Source organism: Pundamilia nyererei, unplaced genomic scaffold (assembly GCF_000239375.1).
Source record: "Pundamilia nyererei isolate P.nyererei 1_Seehausen unplaced genomic scaffold, PunNye1.0 scaffold00125, whole genome shotgun sequence".
NCBI lineage: Eukaryota > Metazoa > Chordata > Actinopteri > Cichliformes > Cichlidae > Pundamilia > Pundamilia nyererei.
In genome coordinates, this window is record NW_005187526.1 from 373,942 (window position 1) to 396,315 (window position 22,374).

Genomic DNA, 22,374 nt, shown 5'->3' on the forward strand with positions numbered 1-22,374 from the left:
AGTGTTTAGATTTTTCAATCACCTGTGTAAGAAGGAAATTTGTTATATAATATCTGTGTGTATACAAAAGAGTTTGAGAGGATAAAACTAGTAGAGTGGCTCAGGAAGTAGAGCTCGTCCTACACTTATCTAAGGTTGTATTCATCCTGGGCTGAGTAAGTGACCAAATCTAGACATAAGTTTGCATATTTGCAAAGGGATGATTCAGTGGAGGCAAGTTACCAAACCTCGAGTTGCCCTTCAAGCATCCATTGGTGTGAGTGAACATTAAGTTAAAAGTGCTTTTGCATAGAATGAAGCGCTTGTATGTACGTGTGTGTGTGTGTGTGTGTGAGATTTGCAGTAGAAAGTGTTTTGTATGCTAAACTTGAGTTTATTTATGTTGATATTGAACCTTTTTTGCCGTTTGCTCAGTGACTTTGCCGTCCCTTGGCCAACACACGACAGAAAAAGCCCCAGTAAGTTGTAAACTCGACTGAAAAAGTGCTGTGGACACTTGTAGGAAATAAAGCACAATCGCTGTATGAGAGGATTATTTGAGAAGGAAAGCCTTATTGGAACAGGTGATGCAAGAATTAAATGTGATTCCTTTGGACAGTTCCAGCTTACTGGAAGAATGTAGCATGTGATGAATGGATCCTCCTCTCCTCTCTCAACAGGCGGTTTGGCACATAACTTCCTTAACTCCACAGTATCTTTTAGTCATCCAGCTATGTCTCCCTGCTTCTCCTGTTATGTGTTTGAAATAGCCTCTCACCATAGAAATAACACTGACATATAATAGAGAATATGTAATTCCATGTCACATTGCAAACAGTTTCATTTTGGAAAGATGGAAGACAGGAGGTTCTTCCACACTAGGCTGCCATTAAGAGAAGTAATCATAGAGTGAGGAACACTTGAGGCTCCTGTGATGTAATGCTGGTGTGAAGTGAGCTGTACTTGACACTAAGCTGAATACAAGCGTGACTACATGGAATATTGTTTTTGAAATAAACAATTACTCACAACAAGTTAATTAGATCTCTTTTTATCATGATTTTTAGGCGTAACAGTGTGGGTGTGATTTCAGACTGTCTTGTATCCAAAATGATCTAAAGGTTTTCACAGGAAACAAAAATTGCAATAATAAACAAAGATAACCTCTATAAATTTTCAGACCCTGTCCACTTGTACTCACAAGAAGATATAACATTAAAGAAAATAATAACTTTAAGTATGGACTGGCGTAAACTTTAAAACTGAGAAGGTGCATCATGTATTTTAGAAAAATTGCCCAGTGTCGTTTGTCGTGGTTTATAGCTGACCTTAATATGCAAATGTATTTTAATTCAGATTATATGTCAAAGACATGCGCTATCAGTAATACTGTTGAAAACAGAGGACACCTTTTCTTGATTTCTGTGTTTAAGAGCAACTAGCTGGTCAAGAACAATTAAAGGCCAATCAGGTGTTTAACTAAGTCACAGAAGCGGTGCTTAAATCTGCCGGACTGCAGTTCATTTTCACTTTTTTTCACTTTTTTTATTAGGTGTGAAATATCCAGGCCCGTCACCGACTCTCGAAGGCTCGGTCCAAAACCTGGAGCTGAAGTTCTGCAGCCGTGCGACGGTGAAATGTGCCTCAGGAACCGTGGGAGCTGTAAAAGTGTGCGCCAGGACCCCAGGTGTGTGCAGCTGTGCCCTGTTAAAACTTTACTGCCTGTGTAGGAGGGAAAGAGTGAGACAGACTAGACTCTTCTTTTACTTTCTTTAACTTATGCTTTTACACACTCTACTCTGTCTTGCTCCCTCTCGTTTTCCTGCTCAGTCTTTATGTTGATTTCTATCCAGCTATGTGATTCAGTTGCTGTTTTCTCCTGGGGCGCTGTCATTGGGCTGTGGCCATGTCTTTGATGGCAAGGATGTTATTGGAGCTAGTGTCATAGCACAGAGTTCACAAGGTCAAGCTGCACATGATGTGGGTCAGATTAGTAGATCTATTGCAGCTGTCAATATAGAAATACAAGCAAACCATGTGCAGTTAATGCCCTTATTTTAAAATGACCATTTATTGTAGAGTCACCAAAATATGTGCACATAAAGAGTGAAAAGTGAAAATGACGATGGAGGGCAAAGTTGTTCTTTTGGACTATGAGCTCTTCAACTAAAGTGAAAAATTAACAAAACATGGCTTTACTGGTGCATAGGAGTGGTCATAATAATAATTCATAATTCGTTATTAGGCCTTTTGCCTTCTGTATAGCAACCAAATAGTGCTGTTGCAGTTACTTCAAGGTGAATCACAAGGAAGTTCAAATAAAGGGCTGTTTTTAATACATGAAACATTTACAAATGTTTTATTTTATGTGTACATTTGGTCATTCCTATTTCAGAAATGCTTTCCAATTTATGGGAATCATTATAGCTTGATTTGGAGAAGTGGAGAGTTTGTAAAATATTACAAACTCTTGTCTTTCAGGTTCAGGAGAGGGAGTGAAGGAGAAGCTGGTTCCTCTGATTCAGGGTCCATCTGACACTAAAGAACTACATATGAGCCGCTGGCTTAATGAGATTCGCAAGCCTGAATCTTTGCTGGCCCCTGACCTGCTGGCATTTTCTATTCAGGTCCCTCAGCAAGGAGATGATTGCAGGAACTCAGGTATAAGTGTTTTAAATGTATGGATTACCCTCTTTTCTCCTCTCCGCTTTTCTCCACCCCACCCCACCCTTCATTTATAAATCAGGTTTTAGTTCATTTTCTGGTTGTGGTTTTGGTGTTTGGGTTTGTTACAGGCACTGATTATATCTGCACTATTGGTGATCTAATTCAGCAGTCTCCATTTGTTTAGGTTGTCATATTTTCCTTCCTCTCATAATGTCATGTAGTGCCCCCTTTCAGTTATTTGTTTAGTAAAGCCGATAAGTGTTTCCCACTCTGCTGTCCTTGAAGCAGGGTTGGCAGCCCTGCATCTCTTTTCAGGCAGTGTGATTTCTCTAAACAGCAGTTAGTCTCTGTCAGCACTGGGCTGAGCTGGCTAACAACAGCTAACCACTTGAGGATTGCAGTTGACGGCTGCTCTGATGTCAGGTTGCAGTTTTGATTGCATCCCTAGACCACAGATTATGTTTCCTGTGTCATTGTGAGGGTGTGTGGGTGCATGCATGTGCCTTTTGAGAGAGGGAGTGGGATTATTCAGTAGCCTTTCCAAAGAGCTAAAAATGCAAACCAATTCCAAAATTTAAAGTGCTGCAGTGCTTGATTTAGTAAGTAGGATATTAATCATCACATCTGTACATGTCGCCAAGGATGCCCTCATTTTTCTGTATGAGCTTCTAGAAATAGATATGACCACGGATATTAGTGTGTTATTAATATTCTTCATACCGTCAACTTAAAAAACGTACTTCCCGAGAAAAACTGATACCTCTCAAAGTATGGGACAGTCTCTGCTATGTCATGGCCTTTAGCCACTCCCAAGTTTCTAAAAGCCCACAGTAGGGGCCTTAAAGTACATTCTGGGCTGTTTTCCTGCAACCCTCTCCCAAGATCAGATCCCAAGATCAGATACAGGAGAAGCCTGGGGTGACAAGGTAAAACAATACAGCTCCATTTGTTTTCAGAGTTGTCTTCAGAGTCACAGTTGTACATTACTTTTAATACCGGACTACAGAGATTCATTGTGTAGCCTTGATTTGTGCAAACCGCCAACTCCTGAATCATATCAGGGCTCAGGCCTTAAACATGTCAGCTCTGAGGTGTGTATAGAGCTGGCCTCAGGTAGTTTCAACTGTGAGAAGAAGATGCAGTTGTAGCTAAGGGTGCAGGAAAGTAAGAAGAAAAGTATTGTTTAGAGACAGTAGATTTTGGAGGTCATCCCTAACCAGGCACTGTATTGCTCTTTAAAATTCACTCTATCATTTACTGTCCCATTTCTAGTAAACCAAGTGCCAGGACACTGCTGTAAATTGCAAATAAAAGGCAGGCTGACATTTCTTAGAGAGGTAATGGTTTGATAAATGTGAGGACAGTCATTGAATACATTTCCTGAATGTTACAGCGACAGAAAGGCAGATTTTTAAAATCAGTGTTTCCGACGAGATGTTCTTCCATCGATTACGTACATGATCACTCAGACATGTAGTAGATAGATACTTTTAGGAGCTCTGGTAAACTCTGTTTAGTCCACGGCCTCAAACCATTGCTGTGATTTAGAGACCATATTATTTCAGTAAAGCATGGCTCATAAAGGCAGTACATATTTTTGAATATTAAAACCTGATCTGAACACAAACCAGAAGACCAAAAGGAAGCAAAGAGAGTGGGAGAGCGAAAGGAGATGAAGGTAAAAGGAGGTGGGGGGGCTGACTCCCAGAAGAACTGAATATATCTCCAGCAGATGTGGAGCAGTGCAGGTCTGTGCTACTTCTCATCACTGCCTCTCTTCTTTTTCCCCCCCTGTCTTTTGAGTTCAGATCGCTCTTTTTTTTTTTTTCCTCACTGTCTGAACGTCTCTATTGTCTCTTTTCAGACATACGATATTTAACAGTGTGGGATTCATCAGTCAGTTAACTGGCTGCCATTCAGACTTGGGGCATGTTTACCTTCATATTACTTATATAAATATGTGTCACTCACATGTGTCTAAATGACGGAGAAAAGCCACAAATCAGCTGTGATATGTGCCATATTTGCAAATAGCTTTCACCCCTTTGATAACGAGAATCACAAACGTCTGTGTGTGTGTGTGTGTGTGTGTGTGTGTGTGTGTGCGCGCTGCAGCGTGCTACCAAAGATAGAGCTGTATTTCGCCCCTTGTGCATTTCAGTCTCAGATCAATCACTTTTGTTTTTGGAATATTGAAACGATTAATGCCCTAGACATCTAATTGATCTAATAATCAAATGTGTAGTAAAAGCTGGGGGTCAGCAGCGTGTGACTGTAAGGTAACAACTTTACCACACGTGGAACGTTTTTCTCATTCTCTGTATTTTTCCTAACATGCTGCTGAGGATAACACTTGTGTGTGTACACAGGGTTTTGGGGTGTCTCTTAAAGCTCTGTGTTTTGTATGGTGGTCAGGCTTACATCAAAGCCTTTGGTTAGCCCACATGTCCCATGTCCCTGCTGTCATCCAGAGGGTGACTAGGAGCCTGTTAGAGCAATGTTAATAGAATGATGGATGCAACGCCTCATTCAGCAAGAGATGAAAGGTGGTGTGGCACTGCTCTAAATAGGCTGGACACTTTGCTCCCACAGGGCTAGCTCAGAGGTTCAACATTTTGTGATCATGACATTCCTCAGTTGTTGGAGCACTTGGTCTTGGCATCAAACACACTTTATTCTTCCCATGTGGTTCTGCTGAGTCCATTTACCAAATTCCTAAAGTGTGATCATTATACACTGAGTATACGACCGGGGTAGGGAGAAAAGCTGACTCCTGACAGTAGGATGCAGTGGAAAACACAGCAGAGTTATGAGCGATTTCTGCCCAGTTCTCAAAGCATAACGGGGGAGGGGGGGAATGGGGGTAATTGCCATTAAGCTACCAGTAGCTTAGTAGTAGTCAGTGAAGTGTTTAAATATATATACATTCATATACCTTTATTTGATTGACTGCAGTTGATTATAAGTCAAGAGAAGTCTTGCTTTTTCGTATTTTGCCTCTGCCCCTTTTATGTATGAGTGATCTCTGCATTGTCTCATTTCTTAGAGCTTGTGACAGGCTCTGAAAATCAACAGCACTTTCCTTATAGATCCTTTAATTCATCCCAGAAGCCATTTCCTCAATGCCATGCACCTTCTAATTTCTCAAGGCTCGGAAAGGCTCATATCTCCAGGGGGGATGTTGGGAAATGTTAATTTTCAGTGTTAAAGTAAAGATAAATTGGTTGTTTTGATATATTGTTTTATTTGAATTATTTGTAGTCCAGTATTTTAATGAAAGCTTTGACACGTTTAATTGTCTCATTCTTTCTCTCACTCCTTATAACTCTTTTATATAAAGTTAATCTAAGGAGATGAGTAGCTTTTAAATATGGCCAGTGACATCTGTTTTCTGTCTAATTGTTTACCAGCGAACTAAAACAAAATTCCAATTTACTTAGAAAATGAAGAGGGTGGGTTGGGTGGCTATGGTCGGCGGTTGGAGGGAGTCCCTGTACACTTGTAGAACTCCTGCAGATCGGGAATAATGTGTTTTTATTTAACAGAGCTGAGGTTGGAACATTCTAATAAATTAAGCACAATTAAAGGCGTGGGTTTTTACGCAGAAGAACTAAGCAGCTCTGCTTTGAAGTGTCCTCTTTTATGGATCCAAAAGGGTCGAGTAATTTTATTTCTCGCCATTAACCCTTTAGATTGAACATGACGGTCCCACAGGCTTTCTCCAAGTTGATTAGTCGACCCAGATAGCCACAATATCCTTTTCATGCTCTTTTCTTCTGAAATAACAAAACTTTAAAAGCATTATGAGACATGAATAACAAAATATATCAGCGCCACTTTTTAATTAAATAAATAAAAGATAAACTATTGTAATAAATCAACAATGGAAACATGCAAGTCTGCAGGGCGAAGAGTCAGACTTGTGGTGCAAGTGAGGTAGCTGCTTTTAAGTCACAGCAGACAGCAATCCAGGTTGGCGGACAGGATCAGAAGGGCATAGGTTTTTCTTCCACATGGGCCTAGTTGAGAGCCAGGGACATGTCATCATTCACCAGCATGCATTGGAATGGATGCCTCTGGTATTAGATCTATAAATTATTTTTGAATTTAATAAGAGTAGAGCAGTGCCTTTAGTGACTGGGACCAGAAATCCTTGGCCATGTCATTCACAGTGACCTCTAGTGCTACTTTGAGTGTAAATTATCACTGGTACTCAAGAGACAGTTTGATCATTTTGATCCCTGGACAGTGGCTGGCTGGCTGACTATGTGCTTTTGGCTCAGTCTTGGGTCTGTCATCACTGATGGATGGGAAGGACTAAGGGGCCTTGGATGGGGCTAGTGTGCAAGAGTAAAGGGCTAGAGGGCGTGTGAGGAGCTGGGGTTTATGCTGAACCGTGGGGCAAGCAGCAGCCTGCAGGTGTCCCCCACCCCAAACACACACTCACTTTACCATTGTGATTTCAGCAGAGGAGGGAGGGACCAATGGCTCGAGTGAGTTTTATGATTGTAGAAGAGAGAGGGAGAGTGTGAGTCTGTGAGGGATAGCATGTGTTTTCCCTAGGCACGGCAGCAGCTGCGAGACAATGATTTATGCTTTTCTCAGAACTCTGGGATCTCAAAATGTTACATTTAATCAAGCACACTGAGAGCAGAGCAAATGTTAAAGATGTTCCCTATAAAGCCCTTCAGTTTTGATCTCTTTACCATACCATGGGAGCAGGGAGAATAGAGGAACAAAGTGATCTTTAATCTCAATTTTAACATATTGAAGGGAATAATGAAAGCTACATGGAATTAATCCTGTGCGAATTCCCAAAGTGCTGTAATACTGAACACACTTAGTTCCCTAATAGTTATTAAAGCTGTTTTCTTCTCAATTACTGCTTTAAAATTAGACAAATGGGGGGAAGAAAGTGCTTCAGAGTTTATTCTGAATTAAGTCTAAACATATTTATTATATATTTATTATAGGAGAGCAGATACTACGTATATGTTGCATGCATTATAGTGACATTTCATGCAAACCTATATATAAGTGTTGGTGTGTATTTGTGCCCATTTATGTAAGTGTCCTGAGAGGCCTGTCCACAGCAGTCAGAAACAGGTGGGGTTCTACAGTACCTCGAGTCTGCAGACCCAAAGACTAATGAGAGCAGGTGGCACTGAAGCACCACCTGACTTTGATCTGACCGTTCGACTCGAGCACATGAATGCATTCCATTATACTCACTGGTCAGTGCATGCACGTGCAAATGCAGAGAAACTGCTACACATGCTATGTTTGCCTCTTTACTGATAGCCTTTGAATGGGTTGCACTGACACTGTAGATGGGGTGTGAACTGAAGTGGGATCTCCCTTGGTAGCCTCCTCCATTACAATCTTTCAAAGGACTGCCGTACTTTCATATGTCCATCTATCATGCTCTTTTCCCCTCCTTTGCATGTGTTCACTCACTCCATAGAGTGTTAAATCAACAGTCTGGCTTGGTTTCAGGCAGAAACTTGATGGCTTTAAGCTGCTGCCTGAACGTTTTCTGGCTGATAAATCTACAGTAGACAAAATGGTACTAAAAATACATTTATTGTACATGCTTGGGAGAAACCTCAGAAAGCAATTTACTAGGCAAATGTCATAAATGAAGTGACCAGCTCTTCAGCTGTTGGGACCTGATCAAAATTTCACAAGAGATGACTGTGAATAAATGAAGAGACAAGTAGCTACTTCAGATAATGTCTGGGAGTGTGCATTCATACAATTCTAAGGAGTATGAGAATTTAACAGGACTTACTCATTGGGCTTTGCCTCATGCAAATTAAAATGAGTCTTGCCATTCAATTTTAGAATCAAGGGCATGAAACTCGACCAAAACACGTTATCCCAAGTGTTTGTTTGTTTAAGCACCCAGTGACTTCCACAATAGTGTGTTTAATTACCAAAGCAGCTACTCTCATCATGTTTTGTGTATGTATGTAGCAAGGCAGGTAATCTGGAGATTAGACCCCAGAGAATCCTCTCAGAGATGGCTGTCGAGGTCAATCACAGCCCATTACTGGAGCTGTTCATCTGTGAAGTGTTCGGCTATTTAGGCCAATCTCACAGTTCTTAAAGCCTGAAGCAGAGGGACGAACATACAGATTGGGCACAAAGAGATGAGGGCTAAGGCTAGAGATGGGGTGGGGTTGGAGTGTGACTCAGGCTAAAGATAGTGATGCTAGTCCTCACTCTAATGATATCACAGCTCCAATGCGAGTATTTTATATCTTCCCTTCAGGATTCAATATGAACAGAAGATGGGATTGTGTTTACACCACGTAGTAAATGAGTGCAAATGACACACTCAGGAAACTTCTGTTATAATAACAGTGAAGTAACAGAATTTAAATCAAAGATTATAGAATAAAAGGAGAAATATAACATTTTGGAAAGATGAGATGTAGCACTGCTACCGTTACACAAATAACATTAATCAGTCATAATAATGGTTAGTTATTCTCTGCCTAGTTAAGGGGTTGAAGCTGTAGAAGATTTAGTCTCTAAGTGTGAAAAGAGGTCATTGTGGGTCACTGCTATTTTACCTCTGAAGGTTGTTGTCTAGGTAAGGTAGAGTCAAAGGGAAGGAGATAAGCAATTAGCCCTTCTCACCATGTGAAAGTGGAGAGAATATTACCTAATCAGTCTCATTAGCGTGATCTCTGGAAAGGCGTAATGACTGCTTGTAATGGCTGTGAAAGGATCTCGTATCACATTAGTGTGAATGTCACTTCCAGATGAAAAGTCTATAGCACTTAGAAATAACATGGGCACAAGGCAGAAGTCTAAAGTGTAGTAATGTTTCTGTACTAGTTTGAACTCAACTTTATGTTTGGTGTGTTTCCTTGTGACTACCTGTGTTGGCGATCCACACTGAAATAGCAAAAAAAAAGGAAGTAAATCTCCTGTGTAAAGCACATGAACAGCATTCCAGTGACACTGCATGGATTTTGATAATGCCTACTTTTAGAAGCATTTAGTGCTGAGCTTTATGTTCTATTAAGTTAAGTCAGTACATGAAGAAATTAAATTTCCCACAGTTTTCTGATGATGCTTTCTGCTCCACAGCTGCAACATGGTGATTTAGCTTGTCAGCTACTGGGTGTAATGTAATTCCCGGGGCTCCCTGACTCATTTTACCACTAAGGTACATTTATTTTTAAGGTCTGTCAGTGACACACGCTTTCTTATTGAGTTATTACAACAAGTAATTCCAAGTTAAGCTCCTTAGAGGCAGATAGGGAGAGACTCTCCAGTGATCACTGCAGGAAAGGCGAAGGAGTTTTGTTTTGCTGTTTATAAAGGCAGAACAACACTACAACGCGTTAACAGGGCACACTCACTGTAAACTCTGGTTCATTGTGTTGCATACAAGCTGTTTACACTTTATCCAGCTCTGGATTGAGTAGCTGGGATGGAGGAGGTCAATTTACTTAACCTTATCTAATTGAATGTTGTCACTGGATCAAAGGTCGCCACATTCCACACAGTCAGATCAAACATCACACAGTACAGTCACAACAATTGGCTACCCTGGATCACTTAATCAGGGGCTTGAAGTTTTATTCTCACAAATTAGAGGGGATAATGTCCAGACGGACTGTGGAGGGCCTGAACACTGTCTTCAGTTACGCACATTTGGATTAGTTGGCTTTAATCATACTGGTACTAAGAGGGTTTCCTCAACTTTCAAGCAATTTACAATTTACTTTATACATTTCTGTGCATAAAATTTGTTGCATAATCCTTGCCAAAGCTGCCAAAGATATCTTTTAATTTATGTTAAAGGTTAAACCTTGTGATGCTTCATGATAAAATATTCACATGTGCTGATGTGAGACGCTGTAGTTTAGTAGATGCCCCATAATGGAGAATTTCTTTCTCTTTGCTGACAGAGACAAACATCAATTTGCGGTGGCTCCCTGTTCATCACGCCACTCAGTTTATCAGTGTCACTGTCTGTCTGTGAGCCATACTTCTGTCTTTCATCTCTCCTTATTGCTGTTCCAGCAAGTTAGATCAACCACTACCTCCTCACATTATTAGAGGCTGGTTACTGATTCATACTCTGCCAGTCCTAAAGTCATATACAGGCTAACCAGAGTTCAGACAGATGCTGAATAGGCAGAGCAGAGCAGTACTGAAGCGAGCTGGCTGGAGTTCTGTGTCAGTAGCCAAACCAATATGTGTCTCGCCGCTTGAGTGCCCATCAGAAAACACGTGGTGGTCGTGGGAAGGGGATGAGAGCCCATTAGCTTCTACACAGCTGAGCTGCCGCGGCGCGTCTCCTCCCTCGTACCAAGCCCTCTCCTCACCTCTTCTCTCATTCCCCCAACACGGCACTCCTCCGCCTCCACTCCCCTATTTTATGTGCTCCGCACAAACTTTCCCAGGCTATGCTGTTGCCCAAATGAGTCTGTGTGCGCACAGTGCGCAAAGCTTAACCACACAGAACCATAGCAGTATCAGCTCTTCCAAAGAATACAAGGGAAATTAAAAATTAGTGCAGAAGGTACATTCTCACATCAGGCAGCAGTGATGATAAAAAAGGAGTTGAAAGGAAAGTGGTGTATAGGGTTAAGAAGGGGTAGGAGCTGATGTTCTTTGAAATCTCTTTGATGCTGATGTGGACATTATTACTGGAGAAGTACGTTAGATGTAAGTAATTAAGCTAATAGTTGTTGTAGGGTTCTGGGTGGGACAGCAGTGGTGGTGAGAGGCATTTCTCACAGCTCTCTCAGAATAAAAAAAGGCAAAGTAATTAACAGAATCAGTCGGTAGGAACCAGACCAGGGGGGGTGGGTTGAGTGAGGCTCAGTCAGGAATGGAATGTGACACACACCAGCTTCACTAATGTTGAATTCTCCCATACAACTGGCTTATGCTTACACACACACACACACGCACACACACACACTCACACTTATTCACACAAACAGAACACTCTCAATAGTACCAATTACAAGGATTTTTGAGGGGTTTTTTTCAGGCTGGCTTTTGTTCATAAATGCTCCTGGCAAAGAGCACATTTCAGCATCATCTGTTAGAGAGCAATAGAAGGAAGTTGAAAATTGGACTCTGCAAGGTTTTGTTTGCCACATATCCTGGTCTTCTGTTGTTCAAAGCATATTTCTTTCTGTCACTGAAAACCATTGTGATTTGTTCCAGTGACAGACAGACTGAAAAATGGATTCTCAGAGTCTTTATTGTATCGTCACGTATTTATCTCCTAAGAGTTCTGTAATTCTTCTTGTTTTGTATGTAGAGCTCTCATTTGTCTTCAAAGTCCCCCCACAGACCACACAGGAACATCACTGGCGTCATTTCCCATAAAAGAACCAACAGTCATGCTGCGATGACTAAGTATATGCAGGTTTGACCAGCAGAATGATTGGCAGCTGAAATTATTTAAAGATTTAAAGCTGCAGTCGGTAATGTTCTGCACCTTTCAACTGCATAAAAGATGACAAGAGCATGTTTTAGTGTTTGTACTAGTGATCCTCCACTGACCAGCTGTCTGTGGGTGTGTGTGTCACCAGAGTTTTCTTTGCCAGTAGCTTTTCCTAGAGACTAGTGGTGATTTTTAATACACCTCACTGGGCAGGACTAGTGTAGAGGCCATCAGTAAGTAACAAAAACAGAGTTTCTTTTTTTTTTTTTATGGGGCATCTGTGCCAAAAGGTTCTTTGCTTTTTTTTTTTAAACCGAGGCAGGTGTACATTTTTAGTCCTTTTTGTAATGCAAGTGTCACATTTTTACAAGAAAGAAATGCCAGCAGCATTAAGAGATGCTGAGCAGCCTGCTGTGCACTGATGCTTTCTTTTTTTTTTCTTGTCACTATTACATTTATTTAGCCAGCTGGAGAAAGGGTAGGATATACACTACACCAGCCACATCCTAACATTAATGGATAGTTTAGTTTATCAAGTTCCCTGTTAGCTGCAGGAATGCAGCAGCTATTCTTGCTGCAGCAGAAGTTAATGCCTCAGCTCTGTGAGTATTTATAAGTGTGTCAAACTAGCACAATATTGATATGAAACTAATACTTGGAGGAACATTTTGCTCGCTGTGGGTCCACTAGTTAAGCAGAAGTAAGTTAGACTCTTGTACGTCCAGCACATCTCTTTTGTGTATATTTTGTGTCATAGCAACCACAGTGTCATAATAAATAGCTAATAAAAACCACTGCACTCCCAAAGAGTTCTCAAATGTTCTCAGGTGGCTCTTTTGAAGGGTGTCTGGTTTTTTCAGCTGGCAAAACATGATTTAATGCACACGCCCCTTTAATGATGGGCAAACGCCTTGTAACTGTTTCACAGTACACTATGCTATAATGGCTAGAGGCAGCATGCACAAAGTATGGTTTATATCAACTTGACCCATGCTGTCTACCTCTGACCTGGGGCGGCAGGGTCAGCCACTGATTGATCTGTGCCTTTTCTTTTCTCATTTTTGTGCAGGTTTCTTCTATTTCATTTCATATTTCACTTATACATACAAGACATGACCTTAAATGCTTAGGCCAATTCCCTGGAAACTGTTGTGAGAATGTATGCTTTAGGTTTGAACTCTTTTCAGTTGCTTTTATTCATTTGTTCATGAATGTCAGTCTGGAAAAAACAGTTTTAACTTTTATTTCCATGGTTAATCAACACCATATCAGAATCAGAATCAGAAAGGGTTTTATTGCCAAATGTTGAGCGGGTTTACAACATTAGGAAATTGCTGCGGTGCTTCAGTGCAAACATACATATCTTCCCTGCACTTTATGTTGCTAAGTTTAACACTTCAACTTTGAGTGTGGCTTTTGGGATCAGGTATAAACATTTCGAAATTGGTTGAACGGCATTATGTAGAAACTAGTTCTGACAGAGCCTAAATAAGCACCTATTCAGAACTTTACACACAAATACAAAGCAGTTCCAGATCCCTTCCCTGTTGTAGTTTTTTTTTTCCACTCCGTACCCTCCCCGTCTCCGTCACTATCTCTGATCTTTACCCTCCCTCACTTTGTGGCTTTTTCCTCTTTTTCTGTCCTGCACCCATGTGCTCTTCTGTTCCTGGTCTCAGAGTTTACCACCACCCCCAAAGTCTATGCTGCTCTGCTCTGCCCCACTTAACCTTTGTTCAATTGCCTGCCAGGCTGGGCAGGAATGTTAATGGAAGCTGTCAGTGGGACCTGATTTAAAAGGTTACTGGGAGCTCCAACCAGAGCAGCATCCAGTGACAGAGGCTCTGGCCCAGTGAGAGTTATGGTGTTGTGGGTGAAGAGAGCATCCTCCTCCCTTTGCCCCTCAGCCTCTCCTGGTAACTTGAGCCTTATTGTTTCTGAAGGCCAGGCAAGGCCTTGTGACTGGTCATCTCCAGCTCAACTAAACTTTTATTGCCAGTTGTCATTTTGACTCTGAGCACCTATTAATTTTCTCTTCTGTGCCCGTTTTTACCATTGTTATTACATAATATAGTTTAGAGACAGGCCCAAACATGTCCAGTCACGACCTTAATTTAGTCACTTGTATGCTGATGACAGCTGATTTTTTTTTTCATGAAATGGCTTTCCATTTTGTAGCCTCTTAACTATATTTCAAACACAAGTGTCAGTCTTTGTCATTCATTCTCACCATCAGCATTTTTAATGGCCATTACAGCTCTCTTATTTCAGGGTGAAATAATAAAGGCTTAATTAGAGCCACCTAAAATCAAATGGTTATCATTTATTATGACCCATCGACACTGTTTTGCTTTCTAGACCTATGTGAGAGGAAAAATAAGAGTGAGAGACAGAGAGAAATGCAGACATACCATCCTGGTAACAGACTCTTTACCAAAATTAATAATGAAAACTATTTACCATGAAATATGATGCCGTGTTTTGAAAGCTGTGACTAATGTGAGTCTGTACCCACAGTGTGTAGTATCAGCATAAACTGTGTGGGCTGAGATTGAGTCCTGACACCCAACCTACAGGCTACATCTTTGCTTCTGTGTGGCTGAACTATACAGCCAAGGTGGAGACTTTGCTCCAGGGCTTTAGGCCTCTGTCAGTTCCATGGTTGACAGCACTATTAAGCCCTTACTTCTCTGGTATTTCTGGGGGAAAACAGACCAGACCTTTGACACTGGCGTCATACAATCTGAGTGTGAAACTGGTTTCATGTATATATGTATATGTTCACCTAAATATAAGCATGTCAGTGTCCTGTGTATTAGCTGTGTAACTTCCCAGTTACTAAAGGGCAGCAAATTTATCTAACTGGGGACATTTTGAATGCAGTGAGTTACATATAACCCAATCCTGTGGTCTGTTTTTGCCTGTGTATGCATGTAGTGTATAGATGTTTGTAAGTTTACTGGGTCTCCCTCATTATAGGTGTAGGCTTATTACCACGTGATATTTTTACATGGTATTTTCTGCTTTGCTGTAGAGTTTTTCATGAAATTTAAGATATTTTTTAAGATAAACATATGAGATTTTGAAGCTGATGGAAAATCTCATCTCATGAATCCACAGCCTCCTGAAATGCTAGTGATATCAAAACAGTAGAGAGAGCTAGAATGATAACGGATGAGTGTATTTAAGCAGAGAAGGGGGAGAGGGGGTTGTGACAGATAACATGAGCAGAGGAAGTGAAGACTGCTGATTGACTGCTGAATGAGTCTGCTCTGTTTTAAAGTGTCACTGCGAGGCCTGGATTTTGGACAAGCAGAAGATCCCTGTCCAGGTGCAGACACTAAATTCAGCCGGCTTCTCCACACACGGAGAGATGGATGACTTGGCTGCATGTGTGGTGCGCTGCATGCAGTAGGCCGGAATTCATGGAGGCCTGTTACCTCGTACTGAAAATTGGATATGACTGTGTGCTTATTAAAGACAGGAAATAAAAGCAGGTGTTTTTTTCAGTAAGTAATATCTAAGAGATATCTTGGAAACTGTAAATCATTATTTCTGATAAACAAATCATTGGTTTGTTGAAAGTAATAGAATCTCTGCAAGCTTGCCGTTGTTCACACTGTATCGCATCGACTTTTATACAGTTTCAAGTTCTGGGCATTTCTTCAAATAGAGATTGGGTGACCTCCTCCTTTATGCAAAGCAGGCTTTTATAAGAGGAGAGCCTTTATTTCAAATGTTGCTTGATAAATAAACTAGTTCCTGAGCATGATCTCTCGACAGAGACCAGCTAGATTGTTTGAATCTGTGTTAGCTGGTCTTTGTTTTAAGGGGGAGAGCACCATTATAAATGCATCTATACATACTAACAGAGGGTCTGTGATCAGCGGAGCATTAATGTTGTCACAGGTTGTAATGTGGAGGTAAAAAACACATATTTAGCAACTGACTGTACATGACATAAAAACAACTCATAACATGCATTTCATTTTAGCTAATATTTTTAAGATTTGTTACTTCAAAGCTGAACCCTAACACACTACAGTACAAATTCAACACTTCATCCAGCAATTTGAAATCAAAAGCCCTCAAAGAAACAATGTATTTGTGAGGATGGCATTGTTTTATAGCAGAGATTTGACACAAAAGGTGGATGGGGGTGTTTTTTACCTGGCCTGTATCTGGGGACAAAACTTATTTGCTATTTTTATTTTCAGGAAAGCAGCACCGTTTCAAGATTTTAAGAGAAACGTAACTTCTTGTGGATGTGTTGTAAATCCCTTAGGTGGCCTAACCGTTAGTTGACCCAAGGCTTGGTCACTATTACGCTCTAACATGAATCAGAAATATTACCCTCTTTCAGAATAAGTTATAGACTTTTTCTCCTTTATTCTAGCTATATCAACACATTGATCTAATTCTCATTTTCCCTCTGATTAATTGCCATGCTTTGTGACTGCACCATTGTCCTCCTGGTGCACTTTGCATATTTTTCACATGCTGTCACTTTACCGCTTGTTACAAATCATTAAAATTCAAAAGGGAAAGTCTTTTATCTGCGTGGACATGTGCAAATACTGAGCGCTGTGGTGAAAATCTGCACAAAACCATTGTGCTTTGGTCAGTGTGTCTCTGTTTTTTCTTATGCAAGTGGGTGTACAGATTTGTGATGTTTTTTGTTATAGAGCTTTGGCGGCTTTGTTATGTTCTCCAACATTACAGGATCATTAAATCACTCTCACCCTTTCTCCTCCATCTGCGTCTGACTGACAGAGACCCTGCCTTTATTAGACAGGGCCTAAACGGACAAGGCAGGAAAGTGACGTGTGACAAACCTTAAAGGGTGGAAGATCCTTATAGTGAACTAATAAACCAGGCTAATCTGTAAACCCTGTAATGGCCAACACTCTCCCACCACCTCTGCAATCTCCAAAGTGTTAGCAACGATCTTTCAGAGCCGCTGCTTCTGGATCCCACTTAGCCTCTAAGCCAGCCAGCCAGTCGCCCTGTCAGTCCAATCTGCGCAGTGCGTCAGTTTTGTTTAAGAGTCTCTTTAATGCCCGTTGATTAAAGTGTCAGAGGTCATACCAGTCCACATTTTGTCTGTGTGTGTGCATGTGCGTGTGTCTGTGTGTGTGTGTTTGGGGCGGGGGCAGTGTGATAAGTAGCAGATGGGGGAGGTTCAGCAAAGGGACCTTATCAAGTCACACGGTGGATTTTTGATTAAGTAGAATTGCATGAAGTGTTGCATCAGGCCCTAGACATGTTTTTCGATCGTAGTCTTTTAGTACTTTAGTGAATGTACTACACCTATCCCAGCCATAAAAAAGCTCTATCTAGTTATAAAACTGTATACCAAGTGTGCTGTTTGTGATTGGTCGATGTGCTTTTGTTGAATAATAAACTCCTTCATTCTATATTCAGTATATCCAGCTGTGACTGGCAACTTTATATGTGTAGAAATCATTGATGTGGGCTACCGTATTGTCTTTAAGTATGCTAATTTTTGCAATGCTCTTTTCGTAACAGTAACAGTTGATCCGCTGCACATGCAATTCAGCTCATTTCTGGCACGGCACAGTTCTGTTATGTCCACTTCTCTTGTCTTGTAACCCTCTAACCTCTGACGGTCAATCATTCCAACCCCCTGCAATGGCTTGCTTACACTGCTGTTCACACCTCTCTTATCAGCCACCAGTGCTTTTCTGCTATCACAAACCTTCACTGGAGCTTCCTCTGCAGCCAAAGGGAAACCAAAGCAGCCAGAAAGTCTAAGCCAGTGTTCAAGAAAGACACTATTTCAAAATGAGATTCATATTTGGTCTCCGTACATTACATGGTGCCCATTAGTTCTTAGGTGGTCTCTCATTTCAGAATTTTAAGGCTTCCATAATCTGTCTTCTTACCTAAATCCAGTGTAATTTAATGTAATCTAATGTAATCTAAGGATTTGGGGTGAAATGACCTTGTTAAAAAGAAGATGCCTTATCCTGACAATCAACAGATCCACTGAGCTGGTGCCTTCACAATAGGTGGTAGGATGAACCTGTGGACACAAAGTAGTCTGACAGAGAGCTACTGGGGTGTCAGAGATGTAGAGGGGCATTTCAGAGGCATGGATGAGTCCCCCAGCACTTATCTTGGTGTGAACACGGGGTCATCCTTGCCACGGGAGGGAAGGAGCAGTGGGGTGCTGGAGACGGTTGTCGGACAGACAGTGGTTAGATAGTCTCGCTCCATTACCACTGCTTCATTGCATACTACATATTTAAACCTTCTTCATCTGTAGCAGGTCCATCTGTGTCAAAAGTCCAGCAGTGAGTTTCAGATTTACTTGATAAGTTTTCTTTGTGAATATGGACCAAATACCGTAACTGATCCTGAATCCTTTAAATAGATCCAGAGTGAATTATGACAAACCTGTTGTGGGATTTATTATGAATCATGCTAAACGTTACTCTGAGCTCTGTATACAAATGATAAACAGAGATCACAGAAAGATGACTAATGTGAAACCACTGCAGCAGACCGTCACAGAGTTCAAATTCTACACTTTATGGACAGTGAACATTTGGTCCTGAAACATCAGCTTAATAAACACCACTTGGAACTTGAAAACAGCGCAGCATCACGGCCGTTTGTGGTCCCCAGTTTAATCCATGTGAGTAATTACTAGCAGCTTTTGAGGTGAACACACAAAAATGTCACAGAAAAACCAATTACTGTGTGAGAGTATAGACAAGCTCTAACGCGCTTTTTTTTTTTTTCGTCCAAAGATTTTTACACTTTTGTGTGTTTGCGTGACTGTACTATACTGAACTGTTTATTGGCCATGCTTTGTCAGAATGACACAGCACTGGGTGGGGTGAGTGTGAGTTTAGTTCAAATTGGCTGCATTTTGGTTGCGAGTTCTTCAGAAATACTAGACTTTCATGTTCGTGTGTGTTTTTGCATTGCCACATGTGTTACATTGGTCATCAGGCTCTTCATCCTTGTGGCTTGCCCTCTGCAAGCTCCCATAGCCAGTATGAGTATGAGGCAGAGACTGTGGAGTTCAGTATGAGCAGACAGGTGGGCCAGCGTGTGTACATATGTGCTGGAAGATTATTGTACACACATAAAATGGGAATATGATCCAAAATGTGTGATAGAAAAGCAAAAGTAAATGATATTGTTACTATGAAATGTGTAATTAGATTTCATGTGTCCTGTTAGCAAAGTATATGCTCTGACTCAGTCTTGTTATTTGTTGTCTTTTTATGTACAGTGGTAAATGAAGTGCTAAGGGGGCAACTAACCAAACAAATCTACACAACTGTGAGTTAACCACAGACGAAATGTTGTCGTCGGCAGGTCAAACCAACGATGGTGTGGAAAGCAATAGCCCAGAAGTCTTGTTCTGCAGTGATTTCCTGACAAATATCTTCTTTAGTAAAAATATCTCCAAGTAAGTTTAAAGAATGGGTCACTTAAAAGATACCGGGGCGCCTCCCTCTGGGATCTGTGGTTTTAGTGGGGCAGCTCTCTGGGAGGCCAATAGTTCTCATTTGAGTGTGTTTCACATCTGTGTTTATCTGCATCACTATTCAAAGAGTGGTGGCAGACAGATATATTTAGTAAACTGTCCAGATAAAGGTTTTTTTTTTTTTCTAGTTTAGTTTCCTGAACTGAAGTGTTTGTTAAAAAGTGGAAAAGTCATGTGTGTAGTATTTAAACGAGTGTGTAAATGAATCCCAAGCATTTTTAGCTTACGTGTGATTGATATCAGGGACGTCTTTGACCGTTTTTCTCTTTTTTGAGCAGCTTGCTTTTGTTTGTCAGTCCGTGGCCTTAATCTTATGTGTTATTTCCTCCTGTCTTAATATTTGTATATATGCCATAGAGCTCCTTTGTACTTTGTCCATTCTTCATATTTTTTTCTCCTTCATCTTTCTTTTCTTTCTTTTTTCTTATTTGATAACTTGACTCTTGCCGTTTCTTTTTTCCCCCATTCATCTCTCCGACCCAAACTTTATTCCTTTCCCTTCAGTTATCACCCCCGTGTTCCCTGTTCTGCTCTCCCTGCTCTCACTGTTGTTCATGAGAAACTCTTTCTGACCTTTTCCACGTCCTTGTTACATCACTGCCCCCTTGTGGTGTTTTGTCTCGCTTGAGAGCTCCCCACTGTCAGTTTGATGGTACGCTACAGTCAGCGAGTTGAATGTCTTGAGACCGACTGTTCAGCCTGATTAAAATAAAGCTGAAGTGGTATTTAATGGGGCCAAGTGTGGATAACATAGGCAAGTCTGTGAAGCGTTAAGGGGTTTAATAAAGACTTACTTATGGGTAATTAAATAATTTCTTTAAAACCCGTAAAATTATTTTAAGGGTAATCAAATAGTCATTGCAATGAAATGTTTTTGATATAAAGAGAAAATGCTGACAAATAAGTAGGAAAGAAGACCAAATTATTGGTAATGTCAAAAAAAAAATTGATAATAATTTACATACAAAAAGCTGTGTTATTCAGGCATAACATGAAAATCACTGATGCATTAAGTGCACAAAACCAATCTCATCTCATTCCAATCCTGCAAGCTAGCAAACCTTTGGTCCTCATATTATTGTGGGTATTACTTTGGCTCACACCTCTAACTTTGCAGTAGTTTAAACAAGAGGTAGTAGACACAATCATGCAGATAACCTTTGCATGATTATGTCTGACATTATGTGTGACTTTCACTGAAACCATACGGCACCTTATAAACGTGCTACGTGGAAACGCACTCAAACATATCTTGTGTGTTTGCTGTGTATATTTGTGTGTGTGTGGCTGGCTGCATGCTCATGCAAAAAATGTGTAAATGCACAGAGCAGAAGGAATGTAGCCATTCAGAATTCTTCTCCTCTACAAATAAATATTTGGTGATGACAATATTGGAGATTTGTTAAACACGAGTAGGGTAATTTTCTAGTCAAATAAACCTCAGCAGTAGTGGTGGTGGAGATGTGGGGTTGGGAGGGGGGGAGACCAGATGTCTGATGGCAAAAAAATAGAGAATGATAGAGTGGTATATGCTTATGAAGTGGAGAGAACAATAATAATTATGAGTGAATATTATTGAGTCTGAAATAATAATGACAATGTTTGTGGCGCTTTTAGTTGGCCTAATACCTTTTCTTACTCTGTCACCCGTTTGTATTATGATTTTAGCAAAAAGTACATTAGCCAATGTTGCAGGTGTTGTCAACAGTTCTCGCTAGGATCTTTGACTTTTGAATAAATATAACAGTTTTTGTTTCTTGTCAACTGAGGCGTTTGTACAACTTTTATTTCATAAAATTATTTTTGCTGTAAGGTTACTTGTTCTTTCACAATAAATTTTGAAACAGTGTCCACATTAAGTTAATTTAATAGCTTTGAGCATCTCTTTCATAAGTTTGGTCTTGTTTTATTTACAAAGCCATGTTTTTGTTTTTTAACAATCATAAATATTCCTCAGTGAAATTATCACTACTTGAGATCACTGGCTAGAGTTCAAAGTGATATTACTGTAGTATTTTATGAAATCTGAACCAGACATGACTTGAAAGTCTGGTACAGAAATTGAACTTTTTGAACTCCAAACTGCTTCTCAGGCGAAACGTCATTTAAATGTTAGTTAACTTTTTAATGTAAATTTTAAAAAAAACCAACAACAACTTTCTTTTTTGCCCAACTGTAATTTATATTAGTCTTTTATATCATTAGAAACAAGATGTTAAATTCAGCTTTTGTCCTAAGGTTTTTGATTGAACAGAGTAAATGGACTTTTTTCTTAAGGAGTCCTCGCACACATTGTCACATAATATTTTCAATATGTTGTTGTAGCAAGAAACGTGCAGCACAGCTTAGGAGTTTTCTTGTATAATGACATCCAAGTTCAAAAGTTATTGAGTGTATGAACTGTATAAATTCACTGAATCATAGAGCAAGTTTGAGTTTTTATCAGGCTCTTGCAATTAACCTGTTTCATTCACGTTGTTCAACTCGTTGTAGGTGAGCAATATAACTTTGCTTAAAATTGTCATATGTTTCTATGTCTCTATGAATCTTTTTAAAGCTTTGGAGTTTCTCTAAAATCTCACTAAAGGTTTTTAAGTTCTCTTTTTGCTTTAGACTTTGTGGTTTCCTTTGTGGCTTCCCTGTACGATATGCTAAACCAAGTGGCGACTGGACCGCACACTGCACCCGGTGTGAAAGCAGTTTTACCCCAACACTTCCCAAAGAATCCTCAAGACTTGAAGGTTAGGCAAGACAAGAAATGAATCTAGAATGACTGAGA

At 40.4% G+C, this 22,374-nt stretch overlaps 1 protein-coding gene across 3 annotated transcripts in view; it reads left to right on the plus strand.

Moving 5' to 3' along the window:
• The window catches only part of vps13b (vacuolar protein sorting 13 homolog B), a 293,873-nt gene that overhangs the window by 81,649 nt on the left and 189,850 nt on the right, over positions 1–22,374 (plus strand). For all 3 annotated transcript variants that reach the window (XM_005742923.1, XM_005742921.1, XM_005742922.1), the window contains exons 18-19: positions 1,532–1,666; positions 2,461–2,640. In XM_005742923.1, the coding sequence (XP_005742980.1) occupies positions 1,532–1,666; positions 2,461–2,640 (315 nt within the window). The remainder of the gene's footprint in view (positions 1–1,531; positions 1,667–2,460; positions 2,641–22,374) is intronic.